At 46.9% G+C, this 26,526-nt stretch overlaps 1 protein-coding gene across 6 annotated transcripts in view; it reads right to left on the bottom strand.

Moving 5' to 3' along the window:
- Positions 1-26,526, bottom strand: part of CPT1C (carnitine palmitoyltransferase 1C) — a 52,064-nt gene that overhangs the window by 8,548 nt on the left and 16,990 nt on the right. For 4 of the 6 annotated variants that reach the window (XM_081837809.1, XM_081837811.1, XM_081837807.1 and 1 more), the window contains 13 exons: positions 20,996-21,160; positions 19,219-19,358; positions 17,790-17,961; positions 14,043-14,144; positions 12,998-13,135; positions 12,790-12,867; positions 11,606-11,713; positions 9,337-9,424; positions 6,463-6,658; positions 4,318-4,506; positions 3,048-3,153; positions 2,764-2,880; positions 544-708 (listed from right to left, as the gene is read on the bottom strand). In XM_081837809.1, the coding sequence (XP_081693935.1) occupies positions 544-708; positions 2,764-2,880; positions 3,048-3,153; positions 4,318-4,506; positions 6,463-6,658; positions 9,337-9,424; positions 11,606-11,713; positions 12,790-12,867; positions 12,998-13,135; positions 14,043-14,144; positions 17,790-17,961; positions 19,219-19,358; positions 20,996-21,136 (1,740 nt within the window). In that variant the 5' untranslated portion in view covers positions 21,137-21,160. Of the gene's footprint in view, positions 1-543; positions 709-2,763; positions 2,881-3,047; positions 3,154-4,317; positions 4,507-6,462; positions 6,659-8,775; positions 8,861-9,336; positions 9,425-11,605; positions 11,714-12,789; positions 12,868-12,997; positions 13,136-14,042; positions 14,145-17,789; positions 17,962-19,218; positions 19,359-20,995; positions 21,161-21,301; positions 21,428-26,526 lie in introns of those variants that run through there. The other 2 variants (XM_081837808.1, XM_081837812.1) reach the window with 2 other exon arrangements.

Genomic DNA, 26,526 nt, shown 5'->3' with positions numbered 1-26,526 from the left:
AAAAGTACAAAATACAAAAAATAAAATAAAATAACAATTAAAAACATTTCAGTCTTTCCGTGTCTTATCTTTCATTTACTTATTTCCCTGACCTCCTCACACCTCCCTCTTTTGTATTATGGTTCAATAGTTGTTTCAGCAAGTCCTTACCCTTTTTGCATTTATCTTAATGCTTTATCATAGTGTATTATAACTTTACATTTTTTGCATGTTACCAATCCATTTTTACATATCTCTTAATAACATTATTGCTAAAACCACTTCGCTTCATTCCAACCTCCCCCTAACATTCCTTGATTTTACAATGTTTCTGTAAATAGACTTTAAATTTCTTCCAATCTTCTTCTACCGACTCTTCTCCCTGGTCTCGGATTCTGCCAGTCATTTCCGCCAGTTCCATGTACTGGCTTGGGGAGAAGAGGCTTTGGCTCCCGTGCATTTGGCTGGTGGTTGTGACGCTTTGGGGGCCAGCCAAGCCTAGGGACTCTGCCTGCTTGCTTGCCTGCCTGCCTCCCTGCACCTTCATCTCGCCAAGCGACATACCCGAAAATGTGCGAGCTGAAGGCAGAGCTGGATGAAGCTGTCTGGGCTGGTGCGGCACTTCTTGATGAGGCCTTTTCCAAATTCCTTGAAGGGGAAGGCGTTGAAGTCTATGTCATTAGCCAGGGCCAAGGCCACGGACAAGGACTGCAGGATTACCTGTTGGCACTGTGGACAAAAGGGGAACAACAGGAGGCAATGAGGACACAGAGCAGACAGTAGGGGAAGCAGTAACCAACGGTCAGGGCTCACCTGCCAGGTGAGATGGTGCTCAACACAATTCCAGATGGAGTTGCTCTCTTTGCAGCATTTTTTACCTTTGACGCTTGAGATGTGCATTTTCAGCACGCAGCTTATGCATTTTTTGTGATTTTGGTTGACTACTCTTAGTTTTTTGAAACAGTTTTAATGCATTTTGAAACTGTTTTATTGTACAGTGGTACCTCGGAAGCGGGTGGCGCTGTGGGTTAAACCACAGAGCCTAGGACTTGCTGTTCAGAAGGTCGGCGGTTCGAATCCCCGTGACGGGGTGAGCTCCCGTTGCTTGGTCCCTGCTCCTGCCAACCTAGCAGTTTGAAAGCACATCAAAGTGCAAGTAGATAAATAGGTACCACTCCAGCGGGAAGGTAAACGGCGTTTCCGTGCGCTGCTCTGGTTCGCCAGAAGCAGCTTAGTCATGCTGGCCACATGACCCGGAAGCTATACGCCGGCTTCCTCAGCCAGTAAAGTGAGATGAACGCTGCAACCCCAGAGTGGAGATCATGACTTGACCTAATGGTCAGGGGTCCCTTTACCTTTACCTCGGAAGCAGAAGTCCGCTCGACTTCCAAAACGTTTGGAAATCAAGGCGCTGCCTCCGATTGGCTACAGGAAGCTCCTGCAGCCAATTGGAAGCTTCATTGGACGTTTGGGTTCCAAAGAATGTTCGCAAACACTCACTTCCGGGTTTGCGGCATTCAAGATCCAATGTACGACTGTATTTTAAATACATTGGCTATGGTTGTTCAGCCAGATGTGGATCCACCCAATCTAACTTAGCCCATGTTACCATCTTGCAACAAGACCTTGTGAAATGTCTTCCTGGAATCAAGGTATACTGTGTCCACAGCATTCCCATGATCTACCAAATTAGCAAGTATCAAAAAAAGAGATAAGATTAATTTTGAATGATTTGTTATCCGTAAACTAAAGCAGGCTCCTAATAATCGACGCGTTCTTTTCTAAATGCTCACAAACTGACTGCTTAATCATCTCCTCTAGATGTTTGCCCAGTTTCAACAATGACAGCTGCTGATTTTCCAGGACCTGCTTTGCCCCATCTTTTTGAAGATAAGGACAAGCTTTGTCCATCCCCAATCTTCCAGTGAATGGATAAATGCACGATTGTTACAGTGACACTTGTTCATTTTAAAAGCACGATCTGCCAATGAAACACTGAAAAATGCTCTGGGTGGAGGGGAAAAGGGAATACAGCTGTCATCAGCCAGCTCACATTGTATAGAACTGGCCATCAGCCAGGGACTACTATCTGCAGCCAGTCCTGCAGCAAAAACCTCAGAAACAGTAAAGATGGGTGAAAGCCATGCTCACCTCAACAGAAAAGATGGAGATGGCTGCCGTGTCTGTATGTACCCTTAGCATACTGCAACAGTAACAGAAGGAAGAAACCTCCATCTCTCTTGGGCATCTCCAAGCTCCCACACTGCTCATAACCACATCTGTGTTCACTGGCACTTCCTCAGCTGAGCTTAGGCTACTCAACGTGGGTGGTGCTGTGGTCTAAACCACTGAGCCTCTTGGGCTTGCCGATCAGAAGGTCGGCGGTTCGAATCCCTGCGACGGGGTGAGCTCCCGTTGCTCTGTCCCAGCTCCTGCCAGCCTAGCAGTTCGAAAGCACACCAGTGCAAGTAGATAAATAGGTACCGCTGTGGCGGGAAGGTAAACAGCATTTCTGTGCCCTCTGGTTTTTATCATGATGTTCCGTTGTGCCAGAAGCGGTTTAGCCATGCTGGCCACATGACCCGGAAAGCTGTCCATGGACAAACACGGGCTCCCTCGGCCTGAAAGTGAGATGAGCGCCGCAACCCCATAGTCGCCTTTGACTGGACGTAACCATCCAGAGGTCCTTTGGCTTTACCTTTACTCCCATGGATCCATGTTGTCCTTCCCCAGCCAAGCTCACCTGCCTCAGTTTTTCTTGTCCCAATACCTCTCTGCACTCACCTCTGGTGGGATATCCCATTGTAATTTCTGGGGCGGGGGGATGCTGGAATCCATGTCCCCTTTGCAGTTCCCGTTAGCATCGTACCCCAGCGTAAATGCATCTGTGGCAATGGTGTACTGTGGGGTGGGGGGAAAAGAGCGTCCAGGTGAGAACTATTTTGCTTTTCATCCTTGCACCTCTTGCCCCAAGCCCCCCACCCCTTAGAGCTCACCTTCAGAGGATCCAGGAGTCCTGGCTCTCAGTCCTTCACCCCTCCCACCCCATCCTAAAGTTGGGCTTTTACCTCCCAGAGATGTGCCACAATGGGGGCGTCAGCCCACGAATGCTCTGCATTGATGCCAGACTTCCCATTGCGGTAAACAATCAGCGTGAAGGATTTGTCAAACCACCTGTGGGGAAAACGGGCTTTGAGTGAAAGGATGGACGCCATCCTGCAAGCCTTACTCTTCGTGCCATGATGCCATTGCCACCCAAATATGCCTGTGAGGTCTCCCGGGAAAAGGGAACCAAGAGAGGCTCAGCATGAGTCAACACACCCAGCCTTACAGACCCCCTGGCTGGTTCTCTCAAGGTGGGGGGACAGCAGAGAAAGAACCACGTGAATGCTCTAGTCATCCCATGTAAAAGCAAGGAAGAGTAATCAAAAGAAACGACTACAGAGTGAGAAAATGATGCTCCAATCAAAATAGAAAATTCGTTTGCTAGGTGAGCAAAGGGTTAGGACACATGGAGTTCCTTGTGCATTCCTAGAGAGGGCACTCTGTGAGGTCATATCCTCTGTTTGCCCGGGTAAAAATAGGAAGATAATTCTTACCACTTCCTCCCATCTTAGGAACAGTCTCTTTTTTTGTCATGTAGCTGTAGGGGTAGGGTGCACGGTCTGTGCCCTCTTGAGGAGAGGCACCATCTTTTACCCAAACCATGTATTTTGTAACATAGAAAGATATTTTGCCTGACTCGTTTCACTGCTATTTTCCGCTTGAATCAAGCCTGCAACTTTATGTAAGTAAACACAATTTTTACATTTTTACATTACAGACTTCTGTCTTGTTATTTGGTTTAGTGGGGTAATCCAGTCTGCCAAAGGCATCCTGGATAATTATAGAAAGCTACACAGCTTTGTCACAAGTATCCGTCTTTTATGCTGCAAAGGATGGTATATATATTTTTAACTCTACTAAACTAGACACGAAACTTACTCAAGTAAGAGGAAGGAGAATTCATAAATAATACACCCTACCCTACCTTCCAAATCCATCCCAACAAAAAGGAGAGCTAATCTGCCTTATAGCATTTACATCAGAACCCTCTCCAGCTCTGTTAACTCCAGGTGCCGGTGGAGAGATGGCGATTTGACCCAGTGGGCCAAAAACCTGTCAAAGAAAAAGTAAAGTCCTCTTGCATGAAGTGTGTGTGTGTGTGTGTGTGTGTGTGTGTGTGTGGTCAGGGACACTATGAAGCCCTATGAAGTGGGGTACAGTTTTTGATAGTACTTGCAGGATGGAGACAGATGAGCATGCGATGCAATTTCAGGCAGCCCAGAGAGCACCCACCTGTCACAGCAGCGCCCGTGCAAAAGGGACTTTGAGTAGGCATCCAGCGCCTGACTTGGGTTGGGTCCCTGCAGCCCCTGCTCGCTGGTGTCCAGGGTGACGAAGAAGGCAGCTTTCTCCACTATGCTCAGTGACTGCTCATTCACCCCAGACCGGAAGTAGGTTTGGCGGGCCCGGGCCCAGGGGTCTCTGCAAAAAGTTAAGGGAACCATGACTTGGGGAGGTCTCTGCCTGTCACGGGATTGCCAGTTTGGGTGGATAACTGACTGGCTTGATGGCAGCAGGCGGAAAATAATTGCCCGTCACCTGGAATCTAAAAACCACTCTATCTCCATCCTCTCTTTCCCCCTACCCAAAGTCTGCAGCATTTCGTTAAACTCATTGAATAAAGTAACAGTATTCCACCAGGAGATCTCAACGATCAAGCTGAATGTATGCAGGACCCAATATGTTACAGGATTTGTAAATTAATATAAAGGCCCTAAGTTTGGCTTGGAAACATATGGGTAGTTAAAAGTTTTTTCCTTATTCCTGATTGGACTCAAACATCTGGGCAACAGGTGGCCCATTAATCATTATTATTATTATTATTATTATTATTATTATTATTATTATTATTATTACAGTGGTAGAGGTAAAGGTAAAGGTACCCCTGGCCGTACGGGCCAATCGTGTCCGACTCTAGGGTTGTGCGCCCATCTCACTTAAGAGGCCGGGGGCCAGCGCTGTCCGGAGACACTTCCGGGTCATGTGGCCAGCGTGACGAAGCTGCTCTGGCAAGCCAGCACCAGCGCAGCACACGGAAACGCAGTTTACCGTCCCGCTATAAAGCGGTACCTATTTATCTACTTGCACTTAGGCGTGCTTTCGAACTGCTAGGTGGGCAAGCACTGGGACCGAGCAATGGGAGCGCACCCCGCCTCAGGGATTCGAACCGCCGACCTGACGATCGGCAAGTCCTAGGCACTGAGGTTTTACCTACAGCGCCACCCGTGTCCCATTTTACAGTGGTACCACGGGCTAAATACTTAATTCGTTCTGAATGTCCGTTCTTAACCTGAAACTGTTCTTAACCTGAAGCTAATGGGGCCTCCCACTGCTGCCACGCCGCTGCAGAACGATTTCTGTTCTCATCCTGAAGCAAAGTTCTTAATCTGAAGCACTATTTCTGGGTTAGCGGAGTCTGTAACCTGAAGCGTATGTAACCTGAAGCGTATGTAACCCAAGGTACCACTGTAGTAGTATTATTATTATTATTATTATTATTATTATTATTATTATCATTTGTTTATCGTCCTTCACAACAGAAAAATAGAAAACGAGACTACAAAATACACAATAAAACAAAAACAAACCAATAATCCCGTCCCCTAAAAACACTTAAAAAGTCATAGAATGTTAATCAGCCAAACTCCTGGTTGAAGAGAAACGTTTTTGCCGGATGCCTAGGGGAGGCTCCCTGGTCAGAGCATCCCACAAATGGAGCGACCACAGAAAAGGCCCATTCTTGTGTTGCCACACTCCACTTGTGGAAGAGGCGCACGAAGAAGGGCCTCAGAAGCTGATCTCAGGGTCCGGGTAGGTTCATATGGGGAGAGACGGTCCTTGAAGTATTGTGGTCCTGAGCTGTTTATAGGTCAACAACACTTTTAACTGTAGACATTAACAGGGTAAAGGTAAAGGGACCCCTGATCATTAGGTCCAGTCGTGATCGACTGTGGGGTTGCGGCGCTCATCTCGCTTTATTGGCTGAGGGAGCCAGCGTACAGCTTCCGGGTCATGTGGCCAACATGACTAAGCCGCTTCTGGCGAACCAGAGCAGCGCACGGTTTACCTTCCCGCCGGAGCGGTAACTATTTATCTACTTGTACTTTGACGTGCTTTCGAACTGCTAGGTTGGCAGGAGCAGGGACCGAGCAACGGGAGCTCACCCCATCGCGGGGATTCGAACCGCCGACCTTCTGATCGGCAAGTCCTAGGCTCTGTGGTTTGACCCACAGCGCCACCCGCGTCCCTTATTAACAGGGTAGTGCAGAGGAATATCAGGGAAGGCTGAGTATGTCTCAAGTTCCCACCCACCCCAAATCACTTGGGTTGACCAAAGTCTTGTGTGATCAGAGTCAAGTGAAGGGAGTTTAGGCTCACCTGTCAGCTGCAGTCAGGGCACCCAGTTTTTCCTCGCCAGGCAGAGGAGGCGTGGGGTCATCTAGGATCTGCTGAAACTGTGCCTGAAGTTCGCGTGGGCGCATCAGCCTCCCGTTGTGGTATAGCCAGACCCGGAAGAAGCGGCCAGCATGGTACACTGCAATGTGCTTGCTATCCCTCAGGTGCTGGATGGTGTCTATGGAGCGAGGAGCATCACGTCAGGAGAGATCTGCAGCCTCAGATCAGATTCCCAGAGGACCATCCATGCCATACACTTAGGGAGACCCCTCCCAGCACCCTTAACCAGCCACAGTTCCCAGGATATCTTGGGGGGGGGGAGAGAAGCCATATTATTAAAGTAGTATAGGAGCACTCTAAGGTGAGGGTGCGATGGTGTGGGGTGCCCCACACAATCAAGACAAGGCTGAAGCTGGTGCCTGGTTTCCTCTTTGCAAATCCTGGTTGCCCATTTGATTTAATGCCACAAATGAAGCCACCTGGGTGTTAAAAACCCCTGTATAAAAAAAAAAAATGGTTTTGAACCATCACATATCGTACGTCCCCCTTCCCAAAGACTGTTCCCATTCGAGTTCCTGCAAAGCACCGCCTGGCCCCCAAGCCTCCTTGGGTGTAAACTTCCTTCAAGTGGGTTGCCCCCATTAATAATAACAATAACAATAACAATAACAATAACAGTACTTTTAGGCACCAGGCGAAAATGTTCCTTTTCAACCAGGCCCTTGGCTGATTAATATTCTACAGCCCTTTTTAATGTGTCTGTGGGAAAGGAGGCAAGGGTGATTGTTTTGTTGTTTCGGTTTAATTATTTACTTGTGTTTGATCTTGTATTTTATTCTGAGATCTCTTGATGAAGGGCGGTATGCAAATTTCATAAATTAGTAAAGTAACAACCGCAGATAAGGAGCCGATCTGTCTGCTTGTCCCCCGTCCCAATTTTGGGGGACAGTCAAAGCAATCACCGTGGGACGTAGGGAGCCAGTGTGCCAGTTTTGTGTAAGAATATTACAGATTTTAAGGATGGGCACAGAGACCTTAGGCCTAGCCTCCAGCATTTGCTCTCAGAGGGTACAGGCACTTTGGGAGGCACCAGCTACAGCCTTGTTTGCCGAGGGACATTAATAGCATAAGAAGAGCCCTGCAGGGTCAGGCCAGTAGCCCACTGCTGGCCTTCCATCTGCTCTCACCATGGCTGACCAGATGCCCAAGGGAAGCCCAGAAGAAGGCAGGCTCCAGTGCAACAGTGTTTTCCCCACTTGTATTTCCCAGTGGCTGGTATTCAGAGAGGCCTACTGCCTTAGGCAGCCGAGGCAGAACATAGCCTAATCTGGCTAATCTACGTTTTACTGTTTCTAGACGGCATTAGAGAATCACCACCCTGGCACCCAATGTTGGCAGACTATTCCCAGGCCAGATTCTTCCACCTTCACCCTAAAATTCCACTCGGTGATCTATTCCAATGCCACCTGCTTCAGTGCCACCCATTCTGACTCGGGTCTCCCATCTACCAACTCTGTCTTCTACAACTTTGCCTACACAAAAGTCCTGGGAGAGTTCTCCCCAACTTAGAACCATAGAATTGTAGAGCTGGAAGGGACCGCAAGGGTAATCTAGTCCAACCCCCTGCAATGCAGGAATCTTTTTGCCCAACGTGTGGCTCGAACCCGCAACCCTGAGATTGAGGGTCTCCTGCTCTACTGACGGAGCAACCTAAAAGAGGTGGAACATTCTTGCCCTTTGAAATCACCTCTGCTGCTTGGCGGAAGGTGGGCAACGGAAGACATTGCCCTGCATCTGTTTTCCCATTCCCAGGATGCCCCTGCCGGGAGGTTAACTAAATTCCCTTCTCCTTGTAAAAGGTAAAGTAAAGAACCCCTGGATGGTTACATCCAGTCAAAGGCGACTATGGGGCTAAATCACTTTTGGCGCAATGGAACACTGTGACCGAAGCCAGAGCGCACAGAAACACTGTTTACCTTCCCGCCACAGTGGTACCTATTTATTTACTTGTACCGGCATACTTTCAAACTGCTAGGTTGGCAGGAGCTGGGCCAGAGCAACGGGAGCTCACCCCGTCGTGGGGATTCAAACTGCTGACCTTCTGAACGGCAAGCCCAAGAGGCTCGGTGGTTTAGACCACAGCACCACCCGCATCCCTTCTTGTAACAGTTAAGGTTACAGAGAGGGTTAAATAGGAAAGGCGAGTGCTTCTCAGCACCACAGGTAACAATGAGTGTGGATACTTTGGGGTGATGATGTCAGGGAAGGGAAGCAAGGGTTGCGAGAGCATCCTACCTCCCTCCATGCCTGGGACACGGGTTGTATTAAACATGCGTTCGTACTGAGCTGAGCACATGGGAAGGCCGCCTTGAATCATCAGCTGGAGAGGCATGGGAAGCGAAGAGAGAGAAAGAGAGAGATTGAGGAGGAGATGCGCCAGCCAAATGACTTGGGGAAGAAAGAAAGAAAAATAAGGAGGGCAACCATCAGCTTTGAGCAACATTGAAAGTCCTTCCGACACGGAACTGAACCGGGTAGGCAAAGCTCAGATTGCAAATTCCAGGCTGCCATTCCTGATTTTGTAACCCACAGGCTGCAGGCAAGACAGGGTGCAATAGATCCTTGCTGTAAGAAGGAGCGAGAGAAAGACTGTAGTGACCGCCAGACCAAAGAACTTCAAAATCCAGTAAGAAGTTCTGAAATCCCAGAAATACAAAGTGTTGGGAAAAGGTGTTAGGACCTGGACTAGGTCAGAAAACCCACCAAGAGACACCATGAAGCAGACTCACCCTGCAAAAGGCCCTACAGTGGGTGGGGGGGGGAGAAGTGTTTCATAATACCCCCTGATTCACTTACCCTTCCCCACCCCAGGCAACCGGGTGGTATTGAAGAGACGTTCCCATTGGGCCGCACAGAGGGGGATGAAGGAATTTGGGGTGATGTTCTGTTTTCAGATGGGAGGCAAGCTCAGGTTTAGATGCAGGGGTTAGGGAACCAAACATGGAAGAGATCTGCGGTTATTTTTAAGACACTCAGTGAACCTAGCTTGGTTGGGGAACTTAACAAAAAATTAAAAATCCAGACGTAAATACATTTCTTAAAAGGAGGGCTGGAATTATAAAACATGTGGGAATTCCAGGCCAGATAATAAGAAAGAGGAAACTGCAAATGGATTTGATATCCCGCTTTATCACTACCCTGAGGAGTCTCAAAGCAGCTAACAATCTCCTTTCCCTTCCTCCCCCACAACAAACACTCTGTGAGGTGAGTGGGGCTGAGAGACTTCAGAGAAGTGTGACTGTCCCAAGGTCACCCAGCAGCTGCATGTGGAGAAGTGGAGACGCGAACCCGGTTCCCCAGATTACGAGACTACCGCTCTTAACCACTACACCACACTGGCTCTAGTAGCATGACTGGCAAGCAGACCATTGTACACAGCACCTAGGGCAAAGCTTGCTCTCTACCCAGGTGGGAAACCTCAGGCATAATACTGGCAGCTTTGGGTTCATGTATAAGCTGGTCACCTCCAGCCCTGCCCTCACCAAGTAGCCTCTCTGCCCTGTTTCTGTGCTGCCTGCTTCCAAAAGACCAAAGCAATCACAGTGGAGAAGAGGGCTGGACTTAAGGGTCAACGCAAAACACTCACGGTGGAGGGAATCTGCTTCGCTTGAAGTTTTGTTTTTACTTTTTGGCAGCTGTCGGAGCTCCATTTTGCACCAGATCAGGAGCGCTGGAGGGAGGGTGTTTTGTCCTCCCCTGCCCCCCACCATGCTGCCAATCAAGATTAGACCTCAAAGTTGCTATTAGGTCTATGGTGAGGCAATGGTGTAGGACAGGCATAGGCAAACTCAGCCCTCAAGATGTTTTTTGGGACTACAACTCCCATCATCCCTGAGCACTGGTCCTGTTAGCTAGGGATGATGGGAGTTGTAGTCCCAAAACATCTGGAGGGACGAGTTTGCCTATGCCTGGTGTAGGAATACGGATTCCTTTATCCCAGGGGTGGGGAAGCACAGGCCCCGGGGCTGAATGTGGCCCTCCAGGACACACTATCTCGCTCTCTGAACTTTCCCCAGGCCACACTCCTTGCTGGCCCTGCTTCACCCCCCTGAGTGTTTTGACTTGGTTAGACCACATCCTTCAACTCTAATGCCTTTTGCTTGTCCAGACGAAGGATAGAGAGTGCTGCGTGCAGAAACAAAGTCTAGTGCACAAAGGTAAAATTTGCATATGTTGTCCTGCCCACTTTTGCTTCTGGCCCCGCCCACCTATCACATACGGCCCTTGGGAGGCTGCCCAGAATGGCATTAGAGCCCCCAAGCTGGAAAGGTACCCCATACGGACTGTATGCCCAGTGCCTTTTGCAAGTCACTGTCTCTCAGCTCAGTTTAACTCACAGGATCCCATCCTGAGCTCCTTGAAAAACGGGTGGGATGCAAGAATATTAAATAAAGAGCAACTGTTGCTATGCCATAGCCAGCAACACTGGTGTTTGCCAGCCCAGTAGCCTTAGTCCATCTTACAAAGCCAACAGAACATTCTATATCTACACATTGCCGCACCCCAAGTTCTTGTCTTTGATCCTGCTTGCTCCTTTCACAAGCTCGGACCAGCTTTGGTCCAGGAAGAGAAAAACAATGAGAAGGAGCTAATTGCATTCCATTCCATTGCAAAGCAATGTAAGGTGCAATTTAATGCAGGGGAAGGGTGGTTTAAAAAAGCGCACTAGCAATAAAAGCACCCTTGTACCACTTTAATGGCCACAGCTTCCCCCAGAGCATCCTGGGAACTGTAGCTAGTTGAGGTTCTCCTAACCACTCTTAGCACCCTTTAAAAACTACAGTTCCCAAGATTCTTTGGAGGAGGCTATGACTGTTGCAGTGCTAGAAGAGTGCTTCAAAGGTCTGGGTGTAGTCTGAGTTTATACAGCTACACTAGCCAGCTAGGCATCTGCTATGCTTCTATCCTACACACACAAACACACACACACATCCCAACAAGTTGACAGCAGCCCCAGTCTTCCTACTTCTCAATCTGACTTCCAGTTCCCCATTTAGGGAGAGGGAGTTTACACTACCTACTGGCTGTGCCCCCCCATCCCATCATATACTTTGATCTCACGTACCGGTTTGATCTCTTCCCGAGTGAGTTTCCGTCGGTACAGCAACATGGCGTAGACGAGATTCCCAGCACGAGCTGCCTGGATCGGAGTTGGGGTTACGTAAATGAAATCCTTAAAAAAAAAAAATGGTACGCAGAAAGTTAAAATTCACAGTGTGTTATACGTTGAAAGAAAATTCTATGAAAATGATGTAGCGTTGGTATTTAACTCCCAGTAAATTAGCAAAAATTAATAAAACGGGGTCAAATGTATGCTGGAAATGTAAGGAAAAAGAAGGCACCTTTTATCATATGTGGTGGAAACGTAAGGTAGTAAAAGAATTTTGGGAAATGATATATAATGAGTTGGGGTTAAAATAACCTTAAAAACCCGAAGCCTTTCCTTTAGGAATTCGAGGTGCTGAAATCTCAATGGAGCAAAAAAAATTATTTATGTCTGTCTGTGTGGATGTTATTGGCCCAGAGATGGAAATAAGTCCCGACCAAAGAAGAATGGCAGATCAAATTGACGGATTATGCCGGAATGGCTAAAATGACCGGAAGAATCAGAAATCAGGAAGACCAAAATTTTAATAATGAATGGGGGGAATTTGTAATTTATCTTAAAGACCATTGTAAACAGTTAAAATCATTAGTAGGATTGGAATATCACTTGTACAGTGGTACCTCTGGTTAAGAACTTAATTCGTTCTGGAGGTTCGTTCTTAACCTGAAACTGTTCTTAACCTGAGGTACCACTTTAGCTAATGGGGCCTGCCGCCGCACCGATGCTGCGTGATTTCTGTTCTCATCCTGAAGCAAAGTTCTTAATCCAAGGTACTATTTCTGGGTTGGCGGAGTCTGTAACCTGAAGCGTCTGTAACCCGAGGTACCACTGTAGTTTAATGGTGAATTTTGGAGACAATGGAGAGATAAAAGATTTGGATTATTATAAAAGATGCAGGAGGAAATGATTAACAATGGGGCCCACAAAGGGCAAGAGGGAAGCCCAAGAGATTCCTTGGAATTTTGTTTTTATGTTGCATGCTGGACTGTAAAATTTTAATCTGAAAAACCAAATAAATAAATATTTTTTTTAAAAAAAATGGTACGCAGAAAGGGTGTGTGTGTGTGTCAGCAGAGACTAAAGAGAGGCACCCCTCCCCTCCCCACCCAAAAACATTCTTCTCCCAGTGTCTTGAAACTCACCATGCCATAATAGTTGCTATTTACCATCAGGGGACCTCGGCTACGGAGATAGACGTACTCTTCCCACCAGTCGCTCACCTGGGCAAGGTATGAGGTTCGAAAAGGAGAATTAAAAAGACCCACACGTTCTCCATGGGCAGCACAACACAGCTGAAGGAGCTGCCACCACTCCGCCCCACCCTGAAATTCCATTTTAGGGGCCACTCACATAGTTAGATGCCCACCAAGACTTAAGTTTCAGGTACCACTGCAAGCGTGGGCCCAGGGTCCGTTCAAAGTCACGGGCGAGACCCGCCATCCGCTGGAACTCTGCATCTGTTTTCAGGGGTCGTACGGACTCGAGAAACTAGTGGGGCAAGAGAATTATGGGATTAGAAGGAGGCTGTGTTCGGTATGGGTTCTGCAATTGCTCTTGATCACAGCCTCACATTCTAGAGAGAACAACGGCTGTTGTGTGTTGCCTGCTCTTGGGCAATCCCCTGCAAAGCCCCTTTAGACAGGAAAACCCCGCAGAACTGAAAACCAAGGTCCCCGTGAATGTGCGGCCATTCGAAAGAAGATTGGAGGATGAAATTGATGGACTATGCAGAATTAGACAAACTAACAGGAAGAATTCGAAACCTGCAGGACCAGAGATTCACAGAAGATTGGTGTAAATTTACGGACTATTTGAAAAGTAATTGTGATGACCAGATTACATTTGTAGGTTTGCAAGAAGTTTTGAATTATTGCATAATTGGATAAAAAGGAAGACATTAGTTAAGATAATTAAAGGCAATATGAATTTAAGAAATGCAGAAGAAATGATAAAAATGGGGGATCATCAGAGGTGCTGATGGAAGTCCAAAAAGATTGTATAGGATGTGAAACTTTGTGGTATGTATGACAATTAATATGTTTTAAAATGAATAAAAATTATTTAAAAAGAAAAAAAAGAATGTGCGGCCATTCAGAGAGAGGGAAAAGGAATGCAGAGGCTTCATATCAGAAAGCACCCAAACCAGGCACCCGCAAACTCAGCCCTCCAGATGTTTTGGGACTACAATTCCCATCATCCCTGACCACTGGACCTGTTAGCTAGGGATGATGGGAGTTGTAGTCCCAAAACATCTAGAGGGCCGGGTTTGGGGGTGCCTGATCCAAACGTTCAATCCTCCACTTTCAGCCTGATGTGCTAGGAAAGCAGCGGCAGATACTAAATTTTTTTGCATCCTCGAATCACAGCAGGAAAGGGGAAACAAAACCAGACTCACCCTCTGCATGGTGTCCTTGAGGGCTGGAACAGGCAAGCGAGGCAGCGAGGCTTGGTAGCTGTATAGCATAGGTTTCCGCCCAGCAAAGATTTTCACCAAAGCCTGTGATGGGGGGGGGGGGGTGGAGAGAAAGAATGAACTTTATCCTACTGTGTTACGGATTTGTGAGTGTCCTTGAGTTTCCTTGGGAAAATTGGGTGAGATTAAAAAAGAGGGAAAAGGGGGGAAATGTGGAGCCACAAAGTCTGAAAGAGGATTCTTTGATCACTCAGGTGAACATAATTAGAATTCTCCCTACTATCAGGACCTAAATGCACTCAGCGGAGAATGCTTAGAATCCTCCTTTTTTTTTTTTCCTTCCCCAAAAGAACTTTATTGAAACTCAGAGCAAATGAACCAAGTCTGCATTTAGAAGAACGTGTTTGGTCTCTTGGTGGTGAAGCGTGGCTTATGTTGACAACAGAGAGAACTTGATTTTGGAATCATGGCAGAGGGAACTTGATTTTGGCAGAGGGAACTTGATTTTGGCAGAGGGAACTTGATTTGGGAATCATGGAACTGTTTGACAGCTGGCCTGCTGCACTTGCTAGCAGCGATCTCTTCAACCTTCATGATCTGAACTGAGTGAGCATGAGCTCTGTGATGGGCTCCTGTATCGCGATAGCACCGTGTAACAGCTCGTGTTATGAGTTCCGCTACAGGCATCATAGCACAGCCAGATACAAAAATTTTCCACCTTCAATGGAGCCTTCTCAAAAACCTGTCCACAGTACACAATTTCCCCAGAAGATTTCTTCATCTTCTTCAGCTAAGAGACAAAGTACAGTGGTACCTCAGGTTAAGTACTTAATTCGTTCCAGAGGTCCGTTCTTAAGCTGAAACTGTTCTTAACCTGAAGCACCACTTTAGCTAATGGGGCCTCCCACTGCTGCCACACTGCCAGAGCCCGATTTCTGTTCTTATCCTGAAGCAAAGTTCTTAACTTGAAGCAATATTTCTGGGTTAGCGGAGTCAGTAACCTGAAGCGTATGTAACCCGAGGTACCACTGTACCAGAAATGGGACTTCGCAACAACATGATTAGGAGCAAAGATGCGCATACGATAGAGAAGTGGTATTGGGCACTTAGGAGTGGGGAGGCATTTCCCAACAACTTTGTACTCCCTCCGGGTGCCCAGAGCCTTCATGGTGCTGCCTCTCTCGCTGCCACCCAGGAAAAAACGCTTAGAATCCTCCTTGAAACCGCCCCACTCCATGCATGAAGGGTGGAGCTAGTAGAGACAGAGACTTTAGGAGTGGGGCTGATGCATGCAGCCTCTCCACCCATGATGTATACAGATGTCCTTTGAGTGCATGAATCAAGCCCCTCTCATGCCTCTCTGGCCCTGTTTACCAGCCACCACCATCCTGGTTTTCTGACCTCTGTGCCCATTAGTGGTGAGGATTTTCCAGCCCCACTGGCAGACTCTAGCCCCAGCCCCTTCTATACTACAAGGTGTGACCGGAAGGTTCGGTGAATGGTCACTGATATTGGACAGCAGGTGGCGCTGTGGGTTAAACCACAAAGCCTAGGACTTGCTGATCAGAAGGTCGGCGGTACGAATCCTCGCGACGGGCTGAGCTCCCGTTGCTCGGTCCCTGCTCCTGCCAACCTAGCAGTTCAAAAGCATGTCAGAGTGCAAGTAGATAAGTAGGTACCGCTCTGGCGGGAAGGTAAATGGTGTTTCCGTGTGCTGCTCTGGTTCGCCAGAAGCGGCTTAGTCATGCTGGCCACATGACCCGGAAGCTGTACGCCAGCTCCCTCGGCCAATAAAGCGAGATGAGCGCCGCAACCCCAGAGTCGGTCACTACTGGACGTAATGGTCAGGGGTCCCTTTACCTTTTAATTGGACAGCGAGAAACATTCGAACATACAATCAGCATCGGAAACCCATGAAATGCTCTCAGTTGTGTACAGAGATGAAGCTGTAACGCGAAAGACAGTGTATGAGTTGTTTAAGGTGTTTCTGTGAAGGGCGGCAAACCATCGAAGATGACCCTCAGTCTGGCAGACCGTCAATGAGCAGAACGGCAGCAAATGTCAACAGAGTCGTGAGTTATTGATGTGGGATCAGCGTTTGTCCGTCCGAATGATGGCGGAAGAACTGCATATTCCACTTGAAATCGTTACTGAGGTTACTGAGTTGTCCCACCCTCCATATCTGGCCCTGCCAGATTTATTTCTTTTTCCAAAACTGAAATCTGCAATGAAAGGGCACAGATTTTCAAACATTTCACATGTCCATGCTGCTGTGACGAGGGAAGTGAAAGCAGTACGAAAAGAGGACTTCTCCAGAAGTTTCCAACCATTCTACGAATGTTGTCAACATTGCATTGTATCAGAGGGGGCCTACCTTGAAGGCCTGTAATGTATGCATGTTCGAATATTTCTCGATGTCCGGTTTCTGTGACCATTCACCGAACTTTCTGGTTACACCTTGTACAAACTACACACAACTTCTTGCCCATCCCAGACTAACATATTCCAGAATACCCAGAGGGCAATGTGGCCATATGTGGTTTACTGGTGCAGATCACCATGGTGACACAAGCACATAGGAAGATGCCTTCTACAGATTCAGATCATTGGGTGCATCCAGCCCAGTACTGTCTACACTGACAGTGGCTCTCCAAGGCTTCAGGCAACCCTTTCTAAATGCCTCCGGCATAAGTCTCCTTCAGCCCCATTTCGATTCCCCATAGCACAAAACCAGCTTGAACCCAGCTGCTACTGTCTGATTCTATCCCACAACATTAGGGCTGGGCGATATAGCGGTATATCATCCAAAGCCAGTTTGAAGTCCGTATCGTGATATCGGTTTCATAATTTTTGACCTGGTAATATATCGCGAATCATGATATGTGCGTGTGTGTGCAATGCAAAAATCACAATGTGGGGAAAACAGTGAAGCCAGCAAATGCTTCTCTCGATTCCTGCAGCCCTGGGTCAGCTCTCCCCTGCCTCCTGAAGGGAACAGTGAAAAGAAGAAGAAAAATAAGAACCAGACAGAGGGCCTTCTCGGTAGTGGCGCCCACCCTGTGGAACGCCCTCCCTTCAGATGTGAAGGAAATAAGCAGCTATCCTATCTTTAAAAGACATCTGAAGGCAGCCCTGTTCAGGGAAGTTTTTAATATATAATGCTGTACTGTTTTTAACACTTGATTGGGAGCCGCTCAGAGTGGCTGGGGAAACTCAGCCAGATGGGCGGGGTATAAATAATAAATTATTATTATCATTATTATTATTATTATTATAAGAAGAAGAAGAGGAGGAGGAGTTTGAACTTGATATCCCACCTTTTACTCCCCTTAAGGAGCCTCAAAGTGGCTACCAATCTCCTTTCACTTCCTCCCGCGCAACAAACACTCTGTGAGGTGAGTGAGGCTGAGAGACTTCAGAGAAGTGTGACTGGCCCAAAGTCACCCAGCAGCTGCATGTGGAGGAGCAAGGAAGCGAACCCGGTTCACCAGATTACAAGTCCACCGCTCTTAACCACTACACCGAGCAGGCAGAAGTCATGATGCAGGAAAAACCATGAAGCCAGCCAATGCCTCTACATAGCTCCATCCTTTTTTCGTACACTGTGACATATCGGTTTAGCTGGTGATCTACCACAATGTTGAAAACCAGATATCGCCCAGCCCTACGCAGCAGGCTCCCTTCTCTCAGCCTGTTTCCCAATAGTGCACCTTCTTCTGCGATACATACCAGCCAGATTTTGGTGGTGTTGGACATCTTGCCGTGCTCCTCAAAGATCCAGCCATGGTAGCACAGCAACATCTTGAGAATGCTACGCATGGTCACGATGAGGGCCAGCCATAGCCCTGTGGAAAAAGCCAGGGCACTGAGGACTGTCAGGCCTTGATCTGACAGGTAGTCACTGAGGACAACATGGTGGGGAAGGGGAGGAAGAGAGAGGGAGAGGGAGAAAAACGTACAGGCCTTAAAATTAAAACAATCGATTTCCCAAGAGAAGAAAACCTAATTCTGTCTTCTAGTCTGATGTCTCCAAACTAACACACATGCACACAAACGCTTAAGGGTTTAAAATGTGGACTTGCTGTTTTAAACTCAAGGTCTGTCTCGGCAAGTCATCTCTCTCCAAAAGCCGCCAATCAAATGCCCCCTCTCTGTGAATATGGATATTCCATCATGTTAATGCAAGACAGAACTATCCTCCATATGTGTTTCTAAAGTCATCCAAGCAAGGGGCCATGAAGTAATGTACTTTCCAAAGCCTGCTGCCAATCAGAGATGTTATCCCCTTAAAGGGAACCCTAGGTGCATACATCCTTACATGAGTCAGGCCCTCTTTAGGCTTGAGGCTGATTCCATGGTACCATGGCTGGAACATGTGGGGTGATCCTATTCAGGCATAAAAATCCCTTCACGTGTTCACACTGAACACCTCAAGAGGACTCTTTTGTCACTAGAAAATTGTCTCCCAACCACAACACCTCTGGCCAAAAGGACCCTGGCAGTACCCAAGTGTTTCTGACCTGAGGACAACTTCCAGAATCAACAAAATGCACTCTCCCCAATGTGTTTGATACGGACACATCCCTGGACTGTGTTTGAGAGTGGTTTTGAAGCAACTCTCCAAGAAAACCATTTAAAATAACATGGAACCATGATTTCCCACTATGTGAATAAGCCACAGCAAGCCTCGAATTTGTAGGCTCCCCAGTCTTCCTCTCTCATTCTCCAGGAAAAGGAGTTTGGAAGCACCTACTTCCAATTTTAAACAAACCATAGTACCCCATCATGTCTAAACACAGAGAAATGTAGTTTGTTTAAACAATGTTTTCAGGACAAGATGGGAAGTGAGTCCACAGTTTGATTCTGAGTAGTTCTTGTAAGTGTGAACAAACCACAGTTCTCGTAACTTCAGAGGCCACCATAAACAAGGGTTTGTCTAAAAGCAAAGGCTTCCCATTTCCTCCTCATTGGCTTGAAAGGTGACAAGAGGGGTTGGAGAATTCACACGAGCCTGAGATGTGCTGCTGCATGTTCTCGTAGCAGGAAACCATTATTTCACAGAATGTATGAAAACCAGGCCTTAGTTTTAGTCTCCTTCCCCCTCATTGATTCATCCGCAACTCCCACCCTTCTCCCTTCCCATTTCCCATCTCCATACCTGACTGGCAGGTGTTCCTTGATCTTTCCAATCATGCCCATGGAGGGGTCAAGTCGAGAGTACTGGGTTACTAAGATGGCAGTAACCATGAACAGCCAACTGGATGGGCTGGCAGGATACACCCCAGTCACAAAACTGTTCTGTTAAGGGAGGTCACAAAAAGATGAATGTGAACAGATTGCTGCTATCATCATGAGTCAAATCTTCTGTAGTTTTGAAGGCACATTGCCCTTTCTTTGGAAAATATGGTACAGGGACTGAACTTTGCCCAGTTCCCTAAACTGCCCACTCACTTCCTTTCCCTCAAACACTTGGCAAAACTGCTGGTGTGCACTTTTTCTTGAAGAAGCAGTATGGATTTGTGGAGAGCAGGAAGGCTATACTTGACAACATAGGTATTTCAGCCTTAAAAATCAACCAACACATTGTTTTCTCAGAATGTAAGCTGGATTGGATGTGCTTTGAACTGTTGGATGCTGATTAATGGTGCCTGTTGCTTATAACAAATTAAACAGGTCCCAACATTTTATAAGCTGGCTCTCTCATTTTTGCTCCGAGCAACCCACCCCCAATTTCTAAGCTACATCTCAGCATCAAACATTTTTTTACACAAGGGCTCTGTTTGCATGTCCTTCACATTAAACCATAGTTAGGAACAAACCATAGTCTTAACAAGTACAAGCAAGCTGCTCATTAGTACCAGCTTCTGTCTTTGCTGTACTGGGAGGGAAACAAACTAAATTGTGGTTTAGTATGATGTTCAAATCAGGTAACTGAACTGCTTAGATCACCTGCTGAGTTCATGATGGAGATGCGATTTTAACAAGGACCTCCTAATTCATAGCTCTCTTTTATCCTTACAACAACCCTGTATGTCATTGTCCCTCCATAATAGAAATGGAGACAGCATCTTCACAAGGATACCCAATAAATTTATGGATTATTGACTAAAAAGAAACAGGCTGTCAATGTTATTGAACCTTAATTATTGAAGAACAAGCACCGTGATCTCTTTGGGTGGGGGGCACTTGGGCACTCTCCACTCTTTGTTAAAGCCTTGACTTGAGGGTTAGTTCTAAAATGGCTCCCAGGACCGCCTGTTCTGATTTGGCCAAACAAACTTTCATTCGCACCATACCCTGAACCTACTGGACTCAAGTCCTTTCTGATAACCTGGGAGGCCTTACTCTCAGGCCCAACCCAGGACTCCAACTGCCTTGGCTTCCCTAGATTACAGTTTAATTCTTCCTAAGGCTCCAACGTGGAAAGGTTGGGTTCCCAAGAGTAAACTAAGAGCTGGGCTCTCAAGACATTGAATGTCACCGAATCGTAGAATTGCAGAGTTGGAAGGAACCAAGAGAGTCATGTAGTCCAACCCACTGCAATACAGGAATCTTTTTGCCCAACATGGGGCCGGAACCTGTGACCGTCTCATGCTCTACCAATGGAGCTATCCCTCAGATACAAATTAATTCCAGAGCACTTTGAGCAAGTGCTTGTTGTTAAGATGTGGGTGAACACATCAGAGGACACAGCGATTCTTCAAACAGCTCTTGTTTATTCACAGAACAGAACAGAACTGAACTGAAGGGTTCAGCCAGCCTGCTTATATAGAGCTCCAGTACAACGTAACTGTAACAACTTTCTGTAACTATCCAATCACTGAACGTCACTTTCGATCCCTTATTTGCATATGTGGACCTGAACTATCTACAGTATCCCCCTGCTGGCCTAGGGTGAAAACTTCAGTACATAACACTCGTTATCCCTATCTTACCCGCAACTGGTTGAATTTCTTCTTCCAGGACCGCAGGCCTGAGAGGTAAACCTCCTTGAGGGCTGCATGGCTCAGCTGTAGGTCGATACCCTCTGGAGAGACCGTGAATTGGAACGCCACAGCCTGGTGAGCCTCCGCCATCTTGGGAGGGTGCTAGCTTGTTGGCTAAGAGAAGAGAGAGAATGAGAGGATGAACACATCCCTTTAAATCTGTACTGAAAACCCCTCAAATTTATACATTGACAATTATTATTTATACCCTGCCTTCTACCCCCACCCCTCCAACAGGGACTCAAGGTGGCTTACACATAAAAGGCAGAAAGGTATTGTGCCACTAGTTAAAATGGCACAAAACAGCACTAGGTGGTGGACTGCATTCTGGGGACTTGGAATATCCTCCACTAGTATCGCAGTTTTACCTGGCAAAAGGCTGACATCACAATGACAAAGGTGAGTGTCATTGTGTATTTGGCTGAGACCTGGCCAAACAGACAGCAAAGGTTTGGTGCGAGTTCTAGGAGAAGCCTTGTGTTCCCTATGTTCCCTTGCTATAAATGAAGAACTTGAGGAGGTGTGAAAGAAAGATGGGTCTTCTCTGTGGTGGCACCGCAGTTATGGATAACGCTCCCTATAGGATCCTTGCTTGTCACCTTCGCTTTAGTCGTTCTGGAACTGGCAGTTTGAATGTGCGCAACAGGGTGAGCTCCTGTTGCTTTGTTCCAGCTCCTGCCGACCAAGCAGTTTGGAAGCCACCAGTGCAGGTAGATAAATAGGTACCACTGCGGCTGGAAGGTAAACAGCGTTTCTGTGCTCTCTGGCTTCCGTCAAGGTGTTCTGTTGCGCCAGAAGCAGTTTAGTCATGCTGGCTAAATGACCCGGAAAGCTGTCTGTGGACAAACACCAGCTCCCTCGGCCTGAAAGCGAGATGAGCGTTGCACCACATAGTCGCCTTTGACTGGACTTAACCGTCCAGGGATCCTTTACCTTTTTACCTTTACCTTCTGGTACTAGGTGAATACCTTTTTTATTTTCTCAGGCTTTTAAATCTTGAAATTATCTAGTAAATTATAGGATTGGACTAGGACCTGGGACACCAGGTCTCTACTCAGTCATGAAGTTCACTGGGTGACCTTGGGCCAGTCACCATCTCTTAGCCTAACCTACCTCACAGGGTTGTTGTGAGAATGAAATGGGGAGAACCATGTACACCACTTTGAGATCCTTGTGAGATAAAAATGGTATATAAATGTAATAAATAATAAAATAATAGATCTTTTGATATTTCTGAAGTTTGTCTTTGCTTCTACTTTTGTTTGATAATCTGCTGCTGTTTTTACGCTGTTTTTAGATATATTTTTTGCCTTGCCTTTTTAATGTATGCTTTACTTCCATTGTTAGCCACCCAGAGCATATACACTGAGTAAATAAACAAGAAAATAATTATTATTATTTTCCAATTTGAGTTGAAGGGATATTTATTTTGCCGCCGGCTTTAATTATTTTGCCCCCAGCTTTACTGCAGTTTACAACAATGGTAAAAACAATAAAATACAATGAAGGAAGTACAAGAACAGCAACGAAACCAGAAAATAAAAGCAGCAGAGAAAAGAACTAGAAAACCTTTCATCTCAAAAAGGGTTCAAAGTAGAGAAGGATAGCTTTTCTCTGGTACTCAGGGAAAATGAAGGTAGTGTCAGGCAAACATACCAAAAGAAGCACATTTTACAATTTGCACTCCACCACACAGGCCTGATTTGCACATAATGCTAAACCATGGCTTATTAAACTATATGGTGCACTGAATCATCACATACATGTTAGTGTGAACCCTGCCAGCCGCTTGAGAAACCTTGGTTGTAATAAATAAACCATCCTTTAAAAAAAAAGATTTAAACAGGTAACGTCGTGATAATAACCTCAAAAAAGGCAGCTGGGAAAAGGAATCTCCACAACCAAAGCAGCTCCACTGCTTCAGGCAAGAAACATCTGGAATCCCCTCCCTCCAAGAAAAACACACACATATGTGTTGGTTTTCACTAAGGGAGAAAATGGATGAATCGCTTCCAAAGGAGGGGTGTGGGCCTTCTGCACAAAATTTACCACATACCTCATTGCACGTTGCCAAGGCCCAATACAGGTTTGGCTGCCATGACAACAGTTTTCTGTTGCCAGTCAGTTAAGGGGAGTGACAGGAGAGCCGTCAAAAAGAAGGGCAATAACATCTGGCGTAGTAACTCAAAAATACGAGAAGTCTGAGCAGTTTTAACCCACCCCTTATGTGCGGGCTTGGGAATACTCTCCCTTGTCAATAAGAAGATACTACTGTATCCTCTTACCAGAGAATCAAAAAATCTGGGCTATCAACCACAACTCTAACCCTTGGCCCTCACCACCCCAACTGGCTTTCAGCTCCTTCAAATCACTACCCATCCCATTACCACATATGTTCCAGGACTAGGCTGGAGATTGGGGGGGGGGGCTTTCCCAGCTGTGAACAGATTGGGCAGGGGGGGGCATCCCCTAAGCCAGGGATTCCCAGCTGTTGTTGGACTACAATTCCCATCATCCCTGACCACTGGTCATGCTAGCTGGGGGTGATGGGGGTTGTAGTCCAACAATAGCTGGAGACCCAAGTTTGAGGAACCCTGCTGAAATATACTCTGAATCGAGTGTGAATTTCATGCTATTTATTCAGCTCGTAGTAGCAATGAATGAAACTTTCCCCAAAACGTCTAGCTATATAGACATTATTTACACAGTGGGCCCTGCGTGATTGGCTAATTCCGGGCTGCTCCTGCAGGCCAATCAGACTGCTGCATTCTGGATCCTTTTGTTCTAGGATTCAGCTCAGTACATAACACCTGCCCTAAGCAGAGCTCTCGATTGGTTTATATGGTACAAAATGGCGGGTTGTGCTTTCATCCGCAACTCCAGTCGTAATATGAGGTCTGGAAGGTGTGGGTGAAGAGATGGGGAGGAAGGTAAGCTGGCTCCAGGGAAGGACTAGGGAGCCTGTGGTCCTCTTGATGTTGGTGGACGACACCTCCCTTCCTCCTTGACCTTTGGCCATACACCTGGGGCTGATGGGAGTTGGAGTCTAACAACATCCAGAGGGCTGCAGGTTCTCCTCCCTTGACCTAGGGAAGAAAAATCCTACATGCAGCCCATGCAGCCCTCAATGGCGTCTTTCAGCAACATTTGATGCCCCATACTCCCTTCCCAAAGCCTAGATAGCACTTCCCCAGCTTTGAGGAGGTGGGAGGGCTCTAGAACAAGCAGAAAGGTAATAACAGCTCACCGATTCAGGAGATCCTTTCTGTGTGTTTTATATACATTTTACACTGTTGGGCTTATCTGGAAAACATTCAACTAAAACGCAAGGGTTTTCATTGCTGTTTTAAAGGGGTGAGCGAGATGGAGGCACGATTCGGAGATTCAGCTCCCTCGCTGCTTGCAGCTGTGCTCCTCTACAACCTCCCATCAGCTTGCTCCCTCAGGCTGCAGTGTTGCTCTCAAAAACTGTGAGGCTCTTCCCATGGGAGCTGCCATGCTGGGGTTAAGCTAGAGCATGGGTAGGCAAACTAAGGCCCGGGGGCCGGATCCGGCCCAATCGCCTTCTCAATCCGGCCCGCGGACGGTCCAGGAATCAGCGTGTTTTTACATGAGTAGAATGTGTCCTTTTATTTAAAATACAGCTCTGGGTTATTTGTGGGGCATAGGAATTTGTTTGTTTTTCTCCCCAAAATATTTTCCGGCCCCCCATAGGATCTGAGGATCAGTGGACCGGCCCCCTGCTGAAAAAGTTTGCTGATCCCTGAGCTAGAGAGATCCCAAGTGGGTCACTGCCTTGCCTTGCCTCAGATATCAAAGCAGGAGGCCATGCATCGCTTTCCACACCATCAGAATGATTCAGGCATGAGATAAGAGAAAGAATTGGCACAGCTACCCACCATGCAGCCAGGGCCAGATTTATGTTTTATCGTGTTTTTAATATTCTGTTGGGAGCTGCCCACAGTGGCTGAGGAAACCCCGCCAGATGGGCAGGGTATAAAGTATTATTATTTTATTATTATTATTATTAAGATGTGCTGAGGCCCTAAACTACAACAAGTCGAAGGGGTCCCATAGAATCTGTCCATAACCTTAATAAGCAAGGGCAATGAAAATAGAAATGACATCATTTTATATTTGCATTTATATATGCACACAGACAAGGATGCAACTAAAAACTAAAAATCTCGATACCAGTGTTTCCTGAAGCTCTTACAGCGAAGGCATACAATCATATAACACCCCCTTCATCAAGGTTTTAGAGGCTCGCCTTATACACCTCTGTGTTAGTCGCTATTCTGGGTGTGCCACCACATTGTGAAAATGCAAGATCAGAGAAGCAAGTCATGCAATACGCAGCCTCCCCCAAGGGCAGGAAATTAAGATAATGCCTTTGCTACCTCTAAGTTATTGATTTAATTACATCAGAGGGAAAGAAGAACTAAAACATTTTGATTCCCTGCTCCACCCAGATATCAGGCTGTCCCAAACAAACCACAAGCTGTAACCAAGTCTTGATAGGAATGTGTTTCGGGGAACTAAACCACAAGCCCAGGTAGGGCTGGGCAATACTGTTTATCAATATAGCATCCAAAACCAGTTTGAAGTCCATATCAGGATATCGGTTTCATAATTTTTGACCTGGCAGGTAAAAAGGTAAAGGTAAGTCAAAGGCGACTATGGGGTTGCAGTGCTCATCTCGCTTTTAGGCCGAGGGAGCTGGCGTTTGTCCACAGACAGCCTTCCGGCTCATGTGGCCAGCAGGACTAAACTGCATAATGGGACACCGTGACGGAAACCAGAGCACACAGAAATGCCGTTTACCTTCCCGCTGCAGCCGTACCTATTTATCTACTTGCACTGGCGTGCTTTCGAACTGCTAGGTTGGCAGGAGCTGGGACAGAGCAACGGGAGCTCACTCTGTTGCGGGGATTCGAACCGCCGATCTTCCGAACGGCAAGCCCAAGAGGCTCTGTGGTTTAGACCACAGCGCCACCCACGTCCTGGCAATATATTGCGAATCATGATGCATGTGTGTGTATATGTGCGTGTGCTATGCAAAAATCACAATGTGGGGAAAACTGTGAAGCCAGCCAACGCCTCTGTTAGGGTTGCCATATTTCAAAAAGCGAAACTCCAGACACAAAAGTTGTTGAACTATTTTTTTTTAAGGAAATTTGCCAAAAAAGCAACACTTCCAACATGCCTTCCCATGTTTTCCTGAACATTTTTACTGATTTTGGGAAATTTTGCCCGGATGGATGGCAGCCCTACTCATCATAAAGGTAAAGGGACCCCTGACCATTAGGCCCAGTCGTGACCGACTCTGGGTTGCGGCGCTCATCTCGCTTTATTGGCCAAGGGAGCCAGCGTACAGCTTCTGGGTCATGTGGCCAGCATGACTAAGCCGCTTCTGGCGAACCAGAGCAGCACACGGAAACGCCGTTTACCTTCCCGCCAGAGCGGTACCTATTTATCTA

Source organism: Podarcis erhardii (genome assembly GCF_964252035.2).
Source record: "Podarcis erhardii genome assembly, chromosome: 13".
Taxonomy (NCBI): Eukaryota; Metazoa; Chordata; class Lepidosauria; order Squamata; family Lacertidae; genus Podarcis; species Podarcis erhardii.
The sequence above is the reverse complement of the archived record's forward strand: the minus strand, read 5'-3'. Positions and strand labels throughout refer to the sequence as shown.